Here is a 16,946-nt window from a genome sequence, read left to right as displayed (position 1 = left end):
GGGATGAGGGACTGTATAGTTATATGATAGGCGTGTGCAGTGCTTTCTGGCTGAGATTGGCATCCATCTGTACCCCTGAAAGGAGGCACTTAGAAGATGGCAGGAAGTTAGACATTTTAGAAAGGTTAGGCTATAAGGAAGTGCCTCATCAACATGTTTTAAAGACACTGGTCAAAGAAGGTATTAAGTCAGTATCGATTAAAAAAAAAGAAAAGAATGTGCTTTCCCAAATCAAGATGAAGAGGAGAGGATGAAGGAGGATTAGTTCTTCACCAGAAGTTCTGGTTATTCTGGTTATTCGACCTATAAGCTTGTTATTAAAGTGGAGTTTAGATTTCTTGGGATACTTCAGAATTCCGTTGCCCTCTCCCATCCATTGCTATCGTTACCCATGTCTGGCTAGTTCTACCTTTCGGTTAATTTTGAGATGTGATTGATTTGTAAAAGAGAACCAAAGTAGTTTTGCTTGACTACAGAAGTGAAGTCCTCTTTGTTTTTCTTAACTCTGTGTGTGTGTGTGTGTGTGTGTGTGTGTTTAATGTAAAATATCTTAAGAGAACAAGACAGACAGACTCTATTTTAGAAACCCAGGTGGACATGGTTATTTAGCCCCAGCAGAGAAATTTATTTCTAGCTATGTACCTACTGAATTCTGTTCTAGAAAGCTTTTTTTTTTTTGACATAACATTTCCTTAGGGAAACTTAGTCATTATATCCAATTTCCTTACAGCGTGATCTTGACCAAAGCAAACAATCATAAAAAATAATTTTGGAAAACCAGGAAAAAATACTGAGTATCTCTAGCTTTTATTAAACTATTGACCTCCCTGCCTTCTCATGTCTCTGCAGGAAAGCGGTCTGTTCATTTGCCAACCAGCATTCGGGACACCGGGGCGGCCCTTGGGAATTTTCCCCCACCACAGTGGTGTGTTACCCTTTCCTTTTACCCTTCTCCCTCCCTCCCTTGGGCCCTTACCCCCTTTCCCTCCCTTCTCTTTTGTTTATTTACTCTGGAACACTTTAGCCTCTGAAGCACTTGCTCATCTCTCCCCCAGATCTCCTAGAATCTCCCTATCTGCTTCCTAAGTGTGGAGGACCATTAGTGTCATTAGGTGAAGTAGCGGCCACACCCATCATTGCAGCTAGAGACCCAGTGAGTTTGGTTAGTAGATCACACTTTGCTTCTGAAGCAAAGAAGGGCTGTGGTTGCATCTGTGGCTGGTGGCCACCCAGAGCCGGCTTCTTTCATCCATTCTGGAACCGAGGAGGGCTGGACTCCTGCCTGACTTCTACCCTGCCAGCAGGCCTTGCTTTCTTCTCTCAGGTGATCTTATTCCCTTGCTCTCTGTCTCTGTCTCTCTGTCTCTGTCTCTGTCTCTGTGTGTGTGTGTGTGTGTGTGTGTGTGTGTGTTTAAACCATACTTGTCATAACTCTTCTTGTTAACTTTTTATATTCTTAACTACACACACACACACACACACACACACACACACACACACATTTTTTTTTTTCTTGGCCTGGGATATATTCTAATCCATATACTATTTAATATAAGTGATAGATTTTTTTTTTCAGTGAATGTTGACTGACCTGACGAGAAACAAGTTTAAATGTTCTTAGGTTCTTTAAGTATTTTAAGTACAACCTAAAAAAGAAAAAAAAACTGCCTATAAATTGTTAGTGGAAGTATTTTAACTCCCAATTTCCTGTTTAGCCTGTAGGAAAAAAAAATTATAAAATGTTAAGGAAGCAAATTTGTTGCCCTTTGCATGAGTTAATGCCTTAGTTTAGAAGAATCACATGACTATGACACCTAGCCAGTTTTAAAAGAAAATGATATATTTTACATTTACTTGTATTTGAGTAGAAACTATATGTAGTTTGGCCTAAAATTCACAATGACTATATACTATGACTGCAAAATTTGACTATTTTCATTTTAGGACTTTTTTTTTTGCATATCTATCATATTTAAATCTTTAACTTCTGCTTGCTTATTACATTGACTTTTAATTAACTAAAAGATACTTTTTTTTCTAATTAAAAAAAAATAACTGTGTTTGGGGCTCCAGCCTGAAATGTTAGTTACTTGTTGAAAATCTGTGTTCTTACTAAGGAAAATTGGAATGTGGATATTGAAATATTTTTCCTCTTTCAGATAAGTTTAAGCCTTAATAGCATTCTTGTCTATTTTCACATAGGATTGCTTGTGTATTTTTTAAACAGAAAATGAATACATTTTCTTCAGCTTTGACATGTTCATTGAAGCACACAGGAAAAGAAAAATAATCAAGGCATATGATGGCCAGTTTTTCGTATCACGATGAAAGGAGAAAAAACAATTATTGCTCCTTCTGTTATTCGTTTGTTTGAGACAAGATGTCACTTTGAGGCCTGCTTGGCTTGAACTCCTTGTGCAATTCAGCCTTCAACAATAGATCCTCCTGCCCCAGCCTCCCAAGTGCCGGGATAACTAACTGGCATCCACTCCCCTGTGTGGCTTTCTTTTTATTCTTAATGAGAAAAGCGGGTCCCGTTGGGAACTTGATCAAGCCTAGAATATGCTCTGAGTCCAAGATAGAGGCAGGAGTAGGATGGAGCTTCACAGTGACCCTTCCGGGGCGATACCCAGCCTGTTCCCTGTTCCTTCTCTCCACCTTCTGTCTGATGCTGAGACTTCTAAAATTCAACCCCATGCAGTGCAGTGGGCCAACCCCTCTGAGAGGAGGCAGGCATTCCTCTCAGTTTACCTCTTCTTCTTTTCAGCTGTGGTTAAAATAAAACAAAACAAAACAAAACAAAAAACCACACACAAAAAGCTACCGGCCACCACACAACAAAGCCGAGCTTTCTCGCCCTGTGTGAGCAGGATTTCCCCATCTTCTTAGGATCCTGTTTTAGTGGCAGGAAGTCCAGGCCGAGTGACCCGGCCTCTCCCTCTCCGTCTGTCTCTGTCTTCTCTCTCTCTTGTGTCTGTCTGCGTTTGTGCAGAGTCTAGTGGGGGAAGGGGAAAGGCTTTGCCCTGACACCTTTCTGGAAGGTGCCAGGTCCCCACCTCACCAGAGCAGGAAGTGAATTGTGTGAGTTTTGCTCACCTGATCCACACCGAGGAGCCTCCTGAAGTGCACACTCGGAAACCCCACACCCCTTTCTGACCCCGAGGGAGAATTCTTTCCTCGGCCTTGATTCAGGTGCTCTGTTTAATCTTGAGCATATGAACGTGAGTCACTGTGGTAAGTGTGTAATCCCGTTCCTGCCTGCCTTCCAACTCCCCTTTGGTGTTTTCAGTTGGTTACTGGCTCCCGGGTCTCTGCACGAGGAAGGGTTGGTTGGTGGTTTGGGGGTTACTTGGGGGATTTTTTTGTTTGGATCCAGTGCTTGTGCTCTTGCAGGGAAAGCTGCATGGCCTGAGCTCTGAAATTCAGACTATGTCTGGAATGTTTGTGTGGACAAGCCTTTGGGAGGGGGAGTAGAAGGAGGGAGAGAGAGAGAAGGAGGGAGGAAGGAAGGAGAGAGAGAGGGAGGGAGGGAGGTAAGGAGGGGGGGAGAGAGAGAGAGGAGAGAGAGAGAGAGAAGATGGGGAAATCCTGAGATATTTTGGAATGTGGACAGACTAGAGATGAGCAAGTCATTGTTTGGTGATTTTACTGTGTACTCAAAAGGCCAAAGAGAGGACGGTTGGCTGAGAAGCAGCAGCTCTGCTTGGGTCCCTGTCATTCTTTACCTGTACCTTGGCCAATTCTGCCTCTGCGGGATGAACACTATTTCTTTGGAAGATGATTTCCAGAAGTCTGGAGACCTTCCTGGTAACGTGGGCTGGAATCTTTAAGGGACTTGGAAAGAATGTAAAGCATGAATGCTTGTTTATACACCCGGAGAGGAATATGCCGGTGACTTGAACATTCAATCAAAAATCCGTATCCATTTTTAAATACTACATACACTTGAGCAAAGCCATTCTCCTCGAATGCTGCTGCTTTTAAATTGGCAGTTGTTCAGCCAGCAGTTAGTAATCTCACTTAGCAAGTGTTTGGCAACGCCTATTTTAACCTGTACCAGTTCAGTTCTTAGGAAGGGAGGGAGGGAGGGAGGGAGGCGGGCCTCGCTCTGGCCCTCATTAGCATAGTTTGAATAACTGTATTTGAGCCGTTGCCAGCTAAGCTAAGCCCTTGGAGAGCCGCCAGGTGAGCAGTGGGACTTCTTGAGGAGTGCAGAGATTTGAGTCTGTAATCATTTTACTTTGAATTTTCTTTTTCTTGGAGCAGAGAGATTTTTAGAAGATGCTGTTGAGGATACTTCCCTCCCCCCAAAAAGAACACACACACACACACAAAAATCCCACCCAATTTTCATGTTTAATTCTGTAGACGTTTTGGATCTTTTCTGTTTTTTAAAGCAGATATATATATGTCTAAAGAGAGTATGATGGGAGCTGTCTTGGAAACGCCTGTGGTGATCTGTTCCGGTGAGTTGGCGTTGCTGTGTGTGGAATGGGTCCGCAGGTTCTCCTCGCTGGACGATCTCTTGTGGGTGTAGTTTGGGAATGCCCATGCTGGCACAGGATGGGCAGTTAGTGGCAGGGATCTACCCGTGTCTCTCTGTCCAGAGATATTTTCCTGACTTGTCATTGACACACGACTGACCAGGGCTGCATCTTTGGGTTCTAGAACTGGGCACCCTGGGGACAGTTGAAAGGAAGCCTTCTCCTATATGTTCATATACAGGTTGGTTTTGGTGGTTGTTTGCTTGTTTTGTGCCAGGACTGGGGTTTGAACTCAGGGCCTCTTGCTCTTGCTTATTAGCATTTTTGTGCGAGGCTGGCATTCTATCGCTTGAGCCCACAGCTCCAAGTCTAGCTTTTTGGTGATTAACCGGAGATTAGAGTCTCACGGACTTTTCTGCCCAGATGCTCACATCTCAGCTTCCTGAGCAGGATTACAGACATGAGCCAGCCGTGTCCAGCTCTGTGTGTGTGCGTGTGTGTGTGTGTGTGTGTGTGTATGTGTGTGTGCGTGTGTGTGTGTGTGCCTGCGTGGTGGGAGGTATTGATGGTGGAGGTCAGGGAGCATCAGAATCACCAGGAAGCCTTTTCAAACTCCCTCCCTCCTGGTTCGTGGTGGTGCGGGGCGGGTGTGAGCCGTGGCGTGGAGGGGTGGTTGCAGTCTGCTCTGTTCATTTCTGGGGGCTGGGGGTCAGACCCAGCACCTTGGTGTGCCAGGCAGGTGCTCACCGCTGAGCCGCACCCCAGCCGTCTTGCTTGCTCCTTGGGATGACGTCAGCCGATGACATCCGCTCTCCCCCTTGGGTCAGAGACTTTGGAGCCACGCAGGACGTGGCCATAGGTAGCGCCCGGTGAGATGGAGGCAGGAAGGAGGAGTGGGAGTTGGAGTTTTCAAGTTATCTTATTTTTTTTAACATTCAAGTTTTAAAAATGCCTTTAGGTAATTGTACAAAGGAGTTTCAATTCAGCATGTCAGTAGAAGCTTTTCTGTGTGTGTGTGTGTGTGTGTGTGTGTGTGTGCGCGCGCACGCGTGCTGGTCCCTGTAGCTTTGAACTCGGGGGCCTGGGCTCTATGCCTGAGGTTTTTGTCTCTCAAGGCTGGCATTCTGTCATTGAGCCACGTCTCCCCTTTTGGCTTTTTGGTGGTTCATTGGAGCTAAGAGCGTCATGGACTTTCCTGCCCAGGCTGGCTTCAAACCATGGTCCTCAGATCTCAGCCTTCTGAGTAGCTAGGATTACAGGTGTGAGCCACTGGTGCGTGGCTGTGCTGTATATAATATAATATATGATATATATATATATATATATATAATGAACTTTCTACCTCATCATCTCTGGGTATCCACTCGTCCCACTGATCCGTCCTTTACATTCATGTACTACCACCACCACCACCACTACCACCATCATTATCATCATTTTAGGACAGAAGTGATTCTCAAGACTATTTATTTTTGATTATCTTTAGTTGCACAAAGGGGTTTCAATTCAGCATGTCCTTTAAATGTCGAATGCCTATATTTAAAAAATATAAGCAGTGTCAACCACTGGAAAGAACAAACTTGATTTTTTTTTTTCTAGGAAAAAAACCCCTGCTCTGGTATATAATAAACCAAACCCAGCATTATATTTATATAAGTCAGCTATGTTTGCATGTAATAAATTCTTGAGTTATTAGATGTCATCTCGTTTATTGGACTTCAGTGGTTTACTTATATCATCAGTAGTGTGATCTATATAGTTACATGACCGCCATCTCCCCTTCACTAATTGTGCAAACACACTTTTAGTATTTTGAGGGGGGGGGTTCATGAATTGTTTTCTCCAGTTGATTTATAGCAGACTATCTAAAGGAAAAAAAGTTACAGGCCACTGTAACCCTCAGGGAACAATGTAGTCTAATGAGTGCCTTCGAATATCATTTCAACAGTCTGCTTTTTTTATTCTGAAATGTTTAAGATGTCATTTGTGGAGCTTCTCTTTTGGGTCAGTTTGTTGAGTTATAGGAACACTTGTAGAATGTTACCAGACTCCTTACTGGCTATGTCTTTTAACTATCCACGAAGGTGGTAGATACGAAATGTATTTTTCCAACAAGTACACGCACGAAACTAAAACAATTTATTCAGGCTGTAAAACAACACAAGTGAAACTTGAGCTCTGGCTCGTGGCCCACGTTGAAGCTGATAGCATGAGTGAAGGCTAGGAGATCCTAACGACTGATAATCTCTTTAGAGTGCATTAATATCATCAGCCTGAATGGGAGTTAGTTAGTAGGCATACCCGATTTTAAGAAGGAAACGACGAAATGAAGCTCAAATGCTGACTTTCCTGTCCCTTTGAATGATTTGAGTGACCCAGGGGTTGGTCTTTGTGGAGACACTTGTAACTTTTCTCTTGGCTTTATACTTGGCATGTTTTCGCTGCTGAGAAAGCGGCACGAGGGAACTGTGAACAGGGGCTGTCTTCAGGTGGAGTGAGTTGAGCTCATGGAGTCCTTGTTCTAGCTTGTTCTGCTCTTGGGTTCCCTCCCTAGCTTCTTGGCTTATTTACAGATTGTATAATCCAGACTGGCTCGTCCTGTTTGGTAGGTTGGTTGTAAACTGCTCCAGCTTGTGATAACATTTTACATGGCCTGAGAAGTTCAACAATCCTGGAGGAGACCAAAGGGCTCTAGTCAACCGGTCCCAGAGGCCTCTCCCCCTTCCTTCTAGTTCTGTGTTTCTGTGAGTAACTGGAGATCAACAGGACTCTAGTGACTCTTGGTCAGCTGACCATTCCTTCCATGTGACACCAGCAGGCCTGAACCTCACAGATGTCCACTAGTGACGTGTGGACATAGGCAAGTCAATAAACAAAAACCAGTAGAACCATTTTCATCTATCTGTGCCCACAGTGAAGCTGCCCCGTGAAGTCCGACTGTCTAGCGGACATTTTCCTGTGCTTTCTGATGCCCTTTGGAGTGGCTGCCTGGTACCAGCTTCCTAGCCTGCTCCCTGCTGGCTGTGTCTTTAGAGCCAGTGGGAGTCCAGGGGGAGATGAACTCTTTCCCAACTCCCTCTTCTCATCCCAGGCCTCTGATCTCTGCAGGAGTTCCTGATGGTGAAGGCCAGTTACCCCAAGAACTCTTCTGCTATGTTCTGCTCTGCGGGGAGGGGAGTTACACATGTCTTCAGCCAGGGAACCCTCATTTAGGAGATCTCAGCTTAGCTGGCGTCTGCTCCCCCCATTGTGATTCACTCAGTTTGAAACATCCTAAAGACGGTCACATTTCTATAGGTTAGACAGGTTGCAGGCAGCTTGAACTTTTTGAGCACTTTTTCATGTCATGTTTTTAGAGACCAGGAGAGGAAATGGCTAAAACTGTATGCTCTTGTGCAGGTGATATAACTTGGGTAAATCCTGGTTTTAAAAAAACAAACACAAAACAGGAGAGTTGCCTGGCATTGGTGGCTCACGCCTGTAATCCTGGCTACTCAGGAGGCTGAGATCTGAGGATAGAGCTTTAAAGCCAACCTGGGCCGGAAAGTGTGAGACTCCTATCTCCAATGAACCACTCACAAAAAGGCAGAAATGGTGCTGTGACTCAGTGGTAAGAATGCTAGCCTTGAGCAAAAGAAGCTCAGAGACAGTGCTCAGGCCCTGAGTTCATCACAAACAAACAAACAAACAAACAAAACCACACAAACAAAAAACCCCTGAGTTCTACCACTCTGGGTTTGCTCTCAGATAATAAAGGAGAGGGTAGGCTTGTATAGATCAGATCAATTAAAAAAGCAGAATTCAAGAATTGGGGCTTCTCCCCCCCATATTCCTTTGATTCTGATTTAGTTTACATTGTTTTTCCTGTTTAAATTTGCTTTTACTGCTTAAGGTTAAAGCCTATCTTTTTTTTTGTTCTGGCTCGGGGGGCCTGGATGCTGTCCCTCAGCTCTTTGGCTTGAGGCTGGGGTTCTGCCAGAGCTACACTTCCACTTCTGGCGTTCACTGGTTAATTGCAGATAGGCCTCTTACAGATTTTCCTGCTCTAGCTGGCTTCAAAACATGATCCTCAGATCTCAGCCTGATGAGTAGCTAGAATTATGGGGTTGAGCCATTGGTGCCTGGCTAAAGATTAACCCCCACCCCCACCCCCTCACTTTGTTTTTTACCTGTTGTAACTTTTTGTTCTTGAATTAAAGGTTAAAATATCTTCAATCCTTCAGTGAATAAGTGTTAGGCTTTATAGACACCGCCAAATGACTAAATGGAAAACAAAATTAGAATTAGGATAAGGAATGCTAGTTGAATATTTAGTAGCAGCAACAACCATAAAAAAGAGGACATATAACTGGAATTAGAAGCTCTTTTTTGTTCCTGTAAGTTCTGTTTTCCCCAAACCTTCTCCCTACCACACTGAAAAAAAAAAAAAAGTTTTCTTGCAAGTTGTTTCTTCTCAGAATCCTGCTGCTTGCCGTTAAGAATGTTCTCATGTGCCAAAATTTTGTTATTCATGTGACTTCTTGTAGCAATTTGAGTCTTACTGAAAAGGCTTTTAAAAAAATATCTGGCAAATGTTATTGGTAATAAAGGGAAAATTTAACATGGGCAATTTAGTTATAGTGACCAGGAGGAATCAAATGCCTTACCTGTGGTGACCCAAATCAGATTACTCAAAGAGAAAGATCAATTCAATTCTAACTAGAGATGAAGTAGGAGGGCTTATTTCCAGTTTCAGAAATTACATTTTGCCATCATGAGCTGCTCTTACCTTCCATAATACATCTTTTTTTTTTTTTTTTTTTTTTTTTTTTGCCAGTCCTGGGGCTTGAACTCAAGGCCTGCAGACTATTCCTGGCTTCCTTTTTTGGTTATGACTAGCGCTTTACCACTTGAGCCACAGCACCACTTCTGGCTTTTTCTACGTATGTGGTACTGAGGAATTGAACCCAGGGCTTCATGCATGCTAGGCAGGTACTCTACCATTAGGCCCCATAATACATTTTTTTAAAAAGATTTCTCTATCAGACCAACTCAAGCAGATGATTCTTCAGCCTTGTTGAGTGCATCACCATTGCTTTGGGCATGGTTAAGCAGGGAGTTCACAGTTGGAGCCCTTGGGCTGGGCCGGAGCTCAGCGGAACATGTGTGAGGTCTCGAGTTCCAGCCTCAGCCAAGAAAAAGTTTCTTCGATCTGGACTTCTTGTAGAGTAAGAAGCCTTCAGACATGCCAGGAAGTAAGCACATAATTTGTGAGACAGGCTCTCTACCACTTGAGCCAAGTGTCCAGCCCTATAACTACACACTTTGCTTTTGTTTTTAAAAATTAGCTCACAGTTTCTGCATCCAGCTCTTATATAGTTAATTAGTGGTAGGAGTAGCACCAATTTTCCTGTGGGGCCTAACTTCGAACCACAATCCTCAGATCTCAGCTTCTGAGGAGCTAGGATTACAGGTGTGAGCCACCGTACCTGGCTTAGACAAAATTCTCACTGTATAGGTCCAGTTAGCCCGGGACTTGAGATCTGAGACACGCCGTGCTGCGTGGAGGTGCACGCACCCTCTCATTCTTGTACAGCCATGATTCCGGCTCCAGATCTCCCTGGCTCTGACCAGGACGATTTGCTGCAGGGCAGGTGTGCTGTGTAAATCTCTCGGTGGCCTTTGACCGAAAGCAATAAAATGTTACCCGCCTTGGCTCATCAGTCAGAGTGTTGAGTTGTAAGCAACAGGAATCTTGGGCTACGTTCATCAGGGAGGGAGTTTGTTAGGGATGTTAGGTAGCTTTCGTTTCTCTGGGAAAGCCGAGCACCTCTCTGGGAAACTTGTCCAACAGGAACTGTGCAGCAGGACTGGCCCAGGTGAATGGCTCACAGCTGTGACGAGAGCCACCGAGCGCCACCGAGCGCCCTGCCACTCCCCTTGGAAACGCTGCTCGCTGCCCCTGGCTTCTCACACTCGCTCTTGGAAGTGCTTGCTATTTAAGATCCGAGGTAGATTTACTGGGTGGGGCCCTGATCCTGACTGTGTGCTTGCCCTTTGCTCGGGGAGACGACTGCAAAAGTACTTGTGCAGAGTTTTCAGCTTCTGTTAGTCATGGGATTAAGGGTTTCTCCAAACAGAGGAAGAGAAGTGCAGATAGATGTTGACAGCCCCGAAGATTCACATAAGTCTCCTTGCAATGTGTGCGGGTGGTGGAATGGAGTAAAAAGGTTAAAAAAAAAGAACAGAGCTGGGCGCCTGTGATCCAAGGTCCTGCAGTGTGGCTGGGGCCAGTTCTGTGGATTCTGGGTCCCTGGATCCTTTGGGTGCAGGCCAGCTTTTCCAGAAGGAGAGATGATAGGACCTAACAAATCACTACTTTCGTGGCCAGGCCAGGAGCCAGCCAAGGGTTGAGTGATTTTACTTGGTAGGAGGAAAAGTAGGCTTAGGGAGCTGTTAGGAGAGCGGAAGAGCCTGGTGCTTCCAGGAATCAGAGCGGGGGAAGGTGGGCAAGGGGCCGGAGCAGGGAAAGCAAAGCAGGAAGCCCCGTGTGTGGTTGTGTAGTGGACGGTGTGTTCTGGGACTGGTTCCTGTGTCTGTAAATCAGTGCAGTGTACAGTGATGAAAACTCTCCCTAGTCTGCGTTTTTAAACTCGATAGCTACGTGCCATTTTGTCTTTACACTTTTCGTTTTTGCCGGTCTTCTTTTCCTTTTCTGCTCTCGCTGTCCCTTCCCCTCTCAGCCATCGCCCCGTCTCCTCTCCTTTCTGACCCTTCCGCGTTTTTCTTCCCCATTAGGAGGCTGGAAACCCCGGTTGAGCCGGGGCACTGGTGGCTCATGACAGTAATTCTAGCTGAGACCTGAAGATCCTAATTTGAATCCAGCTTGGGCCAACAAATCTCAGAGACTCTTCTCTGCAATAAACCAGCCGGAAGTGGAGATAGGGCCCAAGTGGTAGAGCGGCGGACTTGAGCAAGGAAGCAGAGCACCTGAGTTCAAGCCCCAGTCGACCCCCCAATACAACAGAAGTCATGTTGGTTAGGATCCCTACTGAGTTGCCACTCCATGTTGCTTGGTGCTGAAGAGGCGTCCTGGGAGGGAGCCATCATCTCTCTCTCTGCTTCTGAGCATCACCCAGTGTGTAATGGTGAAGGGGCCCCCCTTGTCTTCTAGGCAGCAGCCAGAAGAGCGTTCCCACAGAGGGTTGCTGAGCGCATTCCTGCGTGGAGCTCTTTTCTGGGTGGTGGTTTGTGCCTGCCAGAATTATATACTTGGGAAAGCTTTTGTGGGTTCGCGGGAGAAGGGAACGGCAGCACACAGCATTGCTGCTGTGGGAAAAGGCCTTGGGAGTTCAGCTGAGTCAATTGCATGCAAACTTGTGGATGACAACCTTTCCATTCGTTGGGAAAGGTTCTTCCATTCCGGCTTGTATTCACTGCCGATACAGAAACGAACAAGGAGCCATTTCTTTGCAGAAGGACCCTGAGCCAGAAGGCTTTCCTTCTGAGATTATAAATGATTTCAGGAAAATGAATTTCATTCATCCAGCAAAACATTGGTAGTTATTTCCAGCGTATTTTTAGAGTGAGTGCCTGGCAGATTGGGCGCTTTGTAAAAGGATTCACACGTAAGGAAAATAGAGACTCTATCCTGGAGAGGTCGCAGTCAGCTTTCCTTTTAATTAAGAATTGAACTTATGAAAGAGTCCTCGGGGTCATTTCTAGTCACAAGACTTAGTAGTTCTTTGTCTTTTGAATTGGTATATTCATTAGCCTGTTTTCCTTGTCATATGTGGTTCTGTTATCAAGTTTATTTTTGATAATAATGAGCTTTTTTTTTTTTGCTAGTCCTGAGGCTTGAACTCTGGGCCTGGGTGTTGTCCCTGAGCTCCTTTTGCTGAAAGCTAGTGCTCCATCACTTGAGCCACAGCGCCACTTCCAGTTTTTTCTGTTATTTAATTGGAAATAAGATTCTCACAGACTTTCCTGCATGGGCTGGCTTGGAACCATGATCCTCATATCTCATTCTCCTGAGTAGCTGGGATTACAGGTGTGAACCACTGGTGCCAGGCTTTTGATTCTTTACATACTCGTCTCTCATTTCAGATTCTCATTTACAGGAGAGGGGCATTGCTATTGTTGCCAGAAAGAGCCTTGCAAATAGCTAGCGATCCATCAATCGTTTCTAAGCTCCTAAATGAAATGAATCACCCGGTGTCAAGAGAGAGGAGCTGTAACATCGGGTTATTGTTTCCTTTTGTTTTGTAGTTGACATGTACAGAGTGTATCTCAGGAGTTAAGGAAGATGGCTACCTTGTTAAGGGAGTGATCTGTTTATGTGGCACGTGTTTGGAATCCAATAAGTGTTGGTTGAATTGGACCCATTGAGTGGAGGTGTTGCCAGTGTCTTTGGAAAGGGAACTCTGCTTTTTCATGAATAAAATCTCAGTGTAAAATGGAAAGAGCTTGAGCATATGTTGATCAGCTGAGGAAAATGTGTGGAGAGCTTGGAGCAGTTGTCTTTCCCTTTGATATAAGATAGGTTGGTATGTAGTTATTTGGATATGGTTGGCAAATATTTGCTTTTGCCTTTTCCCTTCCAAAGGAGTAAATTCCAACCACCATTGGAGCATTATAAAAACAGATGACAATAAATTCTGCATACATGCAAGGAAGGGCCGAGGGTCGGTGTTCAAGCCGTGCCTAAGCAACCTGAAGTGAGAAGGTGCGTTTAGATGAGAGCTGGGCCAGTTCCAGTCAGCGGGCCCGTTTGTAGACCACTTTTAGAGGGCTTTGATTCTAGGGTGGTGTTTTCAGCCACATCTGTAGGTTGCTTGGAAATGTCTGGAAGATAATATTGATAGTCCATGGTTTTGAAGGTGTCAACTCATTGTCATCTGTGCATTATTCTATATTAATATCCCTTTCTTCTAACTTGATGTCATTAGCAACATCCAGCAGATTCTTAAGCTTCATCTGTATGATTAATATAATTGAGTAATTATGAAAGTAAAATGGCAATGGGCCATTCCTTCAGATGACAGCGTGTCAGTCATGTGTCCGCTTAGAGGATAGCATTGCCAATAACTGTGAACAGTTAATTGTCGCCCATTTCACATTTCTTCATTTTATCCCCACATGATCAAGAAATGAAGCCAGATTCTGTCCTCATTCGATAACAGATCCTTTTTTTTTTTTATCAGAAATGGTACCAGAATAAGTTAACACAGCACTTGAAATCCAGTAAACATTTGGCCTCCCTCCCTACCCTGACTCTGTAGACTATCCATCTAAAAACCCCAGGTAGAATTTTGTGTGACTTGGTAATATGTTTGCATGTCGGTGATGTGTCCTTCTTGTATTTCCGCATTTCATTTCTTCTGGGACCTCTGCAGAGAAGTTGCTGCTATAGTAGTAGCAGCTCCCTGGCTCAGGGTCAGGTATGGCTTTGTAGCCATAGGTGCCCTTTCTTCAGGGTGGGCTCGATTTTCAGTTCTACGTCCCTTCCTTGATCAAATCTAGAACATGGATGAAAGAGGGAAGTTGAATAGTTTGGACTTTTGCGACCCAGTTCTTCCTAGGATTTTTTATCTTGCATTCTGACAAAGTTTAAACCAAAGTGGTGCCAGTGGCTCATGCCTATAATCCTAAGTACTCAAGAGATTGACATCTGAAAATGCAGGTTCGAAGCCAACTTGGACAGACAAAAGCTGAGAGATCCTTATCTCCAAGTAGCCACCAAAAAAGCTGGAAGTAAGGTGTGATTCAAGTGGCAGAGCCCCAGTCTTAAACAGAAAAAGCTAGGCAAGCGCTCCAGGCCCCTGAGTACAAGCCCTCCTACCGTCACATACAAAATGGGTGGGATACCGGAACTCTGTGCTGTGTGGGCCTGCTTCTGCTGATGGCTGCCCTGGGCTGTGTCCAGCCTTCCTGACCTCCTGCTGAGGTGAATGTCCTCATTCAGGCTTGGTTCTGTGCCCAAAGCCTCCGGTTTGGATTTGGTTTTTAGTATGTGAGTTCCTGTAAGACTCCAGTACTGATTTACTGACTAGACTCAAAACAGGGAGAGGTTTAAACTCATTCTGCCCAGGAAGTATTTTTGTTTTCCGAGGAGTTTGGTGTCTTGTTCTATAGGATTTTCCAGAACAAATATGTAACATCTTAAGTCTGCTCCCTTTGCCGCAGCACTGCGTTCAAAGGGCAAGTCACCAACTGGTCTTGTTCAAAAGTGTCCTGACACAGAATGCAGTGAAACGCAAAGTCAAGTGACTTGTAGCTGAGGGTGTGTAGGGGGTGCGAGCCCCGGGCCTGGGCCTGCGTGTGCTGATTGGAGGATCAGTAGAGCGGGTGTGTATGGAGTGGGAGCCCCGGGCCTGATTGGAGGATCAGTAGAGCGGGTGTGTATGGAGTGGGAGCCTGGGGCCTGCGTGTGCTGATTGGAGGATCGGTGGAGCGGGTGTGTATGGAGTGGGAGCCTGGGGCCTGCGTGTGCTGATTGGAGGATCGGTGGAGCGGGTGTGTATGGAGTGCGAGCCTGGGGCCTGCGTGTACTGATTGGAGGCTCAGTAGAGCGGGTGTGTATGGGGTGGGAGCCCCGGGCCTGATTGGAGGATCAGTAGAGCGGCGAGTTTGAAGAGAAGACACTGATTCACAATTTTTCTTGTCTTTTCAGACTGAATCCCATCTGGGGACACGGTTTGGGACTCTTGAGCTCTAGATGGCTTTGCTTGTGGGTATTGTGTGGATTTCACATCCAGTGTCTTCTTTCCTTCCTCTTGCACTCAGGTTGGCTCTTGGCCAATCCCAAGGCTGGCATGACATGGCTGTCCGGTTGGCATTGGTTCCTAAGGACCCCCTCGTAATCATAGCTCTGGCGAGTGCTTGGCTTGCTTTATATGTTCTCTTAGAGGACCTCACTTTAAAAAATGCCTTCGTGTGGAGGAGAAATTGTGTGGGTGCCCAGGAGACATTGTGGGGTCTCTGCTTGGAAGCACGTCATTCCCATTGGTGTGGATCGACCACTAGGCCTTCTGTATGTGCTTTCCTTGCAAAGAAGAATCTAGAATAACTGGGCCCTGGGACTTGTGTTAGTTTTCTTCATGGGACATCCCCTTCAGGGGGTTGAGGCTCATAGTTCATCATTTTGCTAAGTTGAAAATTCAGTTTTGTTTTTTAAATTTTGTTTTAGTGCTTGGGCTTTGAGCTTGGGGCCTTAGTGCTGTCCCTTAGCTTTTTCTCTCTTGGCATGTAGGATGTTAACATTACTGTGGGTCTCGATGCTACCAGATGTTCCTGGCACACCCCACAGCCAGCCGTGACTAGCCAGGGGGTCTGTAGATCCCGCCACGTACCCCCTGGGGACAGACTTGTCATGCCAGGATGGGAATCCCGGCTCTACGAGGGGCCCTGGGGCCGCCCCATCCCAGGGCACTTCTTGGCTTTACCTGTGGAAACTCTGCTGGATGGGGGTGGGACTTAGCGGGAGGGGAGGGGAGCTAATAACTAGAAAAAAGAAAAGAGAGATATACGTGAAGTAATATGGATGGGGTAGAGTTGCTGAAGTTTGTTTATAGAGGATAAACACTGACTTTTTTTTCAAGTACCTCACAGTAAGAAAGCAAGCTAGTTGGGCCCTGGTAGCTCACGCCTGTAATCCCAACTACTCAGGAGGCCTGAGATCTGAGGATCACAGTCCCAAAGCCAGCCTGGGCAAGGAAGCCTGTGAGACTCTTCTCTCGATTAACTACCAAAAAGGTAGGCATGGTGATGAGAGGCTCTAGTGATAGAGTGCTAGCCTTGAGCAAAAGACAGTGATCAGTCTCTGTGTTCAAGCCCTCGGCAACTTTTTTTTTTTAAACCAGCTTCCAGACGTAGATGAGTTGGTCAGGACTAACCTCCCAGGAAAAGTCTTGTCTGACACCATTAACCAAAGGAGTGGAAGGTTAGAGTGGGCCTTTTTGAGATTTGAAGGAATAAAGCAAACTCGATGGAATGTTCCTGGCACATTTCTGCTGGCTTCAGAGGAGCTATTTTAAGTTACATGTATCAAGAAAGAGACAGAAGAGTATTTGAAGTAATAATAATTTGCCCTTTTCAAAAAAACAACTTGGCTTTTTATAGCTAGAAAACAGAGACCAGGCTCGTAGAGAACTCTCTGTGGAGATAGCCAATCGTGAGGCTTTCTACAAACAGTTTGTATCTTGGTAAGATTTCTCACATAAAGATAAGCACACAAAATTAAATATTAGCTATGCAGGCCTATTTTAAGATCCGTCTCAATAACCCGGAGAAGTGGTGCTCACACTTTGTACCCTTTGATGACGAACGGCTTTGAACGGGTTTATGTTGTACTTCACCAGAGACGATCAAGGCTGTGCACGCGGCACCTTAGGACGGGGACAGTTCAGTTTCTCACGCGTGCAAGCCCTCTTTGTTCTGAGCTTGGTCACTTGTCCTCTGACCTTTCTGCAGGAAGGACTTTCC

General features: G+C 45.4%; 1 protein-coding gene across 5 annotated transcripts in view; it reads left to right on the top strand.

Moving 5' to 3' along the window:
• Window positions 1-16,946, top strand: part of Gab1 (GRB2 associated binding protein 1) — an 85,118-nt gene that overhangs the window by 11,015 nt on the left and 57,157 nt on the right. Inside the window, exon 1 of one of the 5 annotated variants that reach the window (XM_048333704.1) lies at window positions 3,575-3,807. The exons of the other annotated variants lie outside the window; for them this stretch is intronic. Within the exon in view, the coding sequence (XP_048189661.1) occupies window positions 3,778-3,807 (30 nt within the window). The 5' untranslated portion in view covers window positions 3,575-3,777. Of the gene's footprint in view, window positions 1-3,574; window positions 3,808-16,946 lie in introns of those variants that run through there. 5 annotated transcript variants of the gene reach the window in all.

The sequence above is a fragment of the Perognathus longimembris genome, chromosome 24, assembly GCF_023159225.1.
Source record: "Perognathus longimembris pacificus isolate PPM17 chromosome 24, ASM2315922v1, whole genome shotgun sequence".
NCBI classification, from domain to species: domain Eukaryota; kingdom Metazoa; phylum Chordata; class Mammalia; order Rodentia; family Heteromyidae; genus Perognathus; species Perognathus longimembris.
The sequence above is the reverse complement of the archived record's forward strand: the minus strand, read 5'-3'. Positions and strand labels throughout refer to the sequence as shown.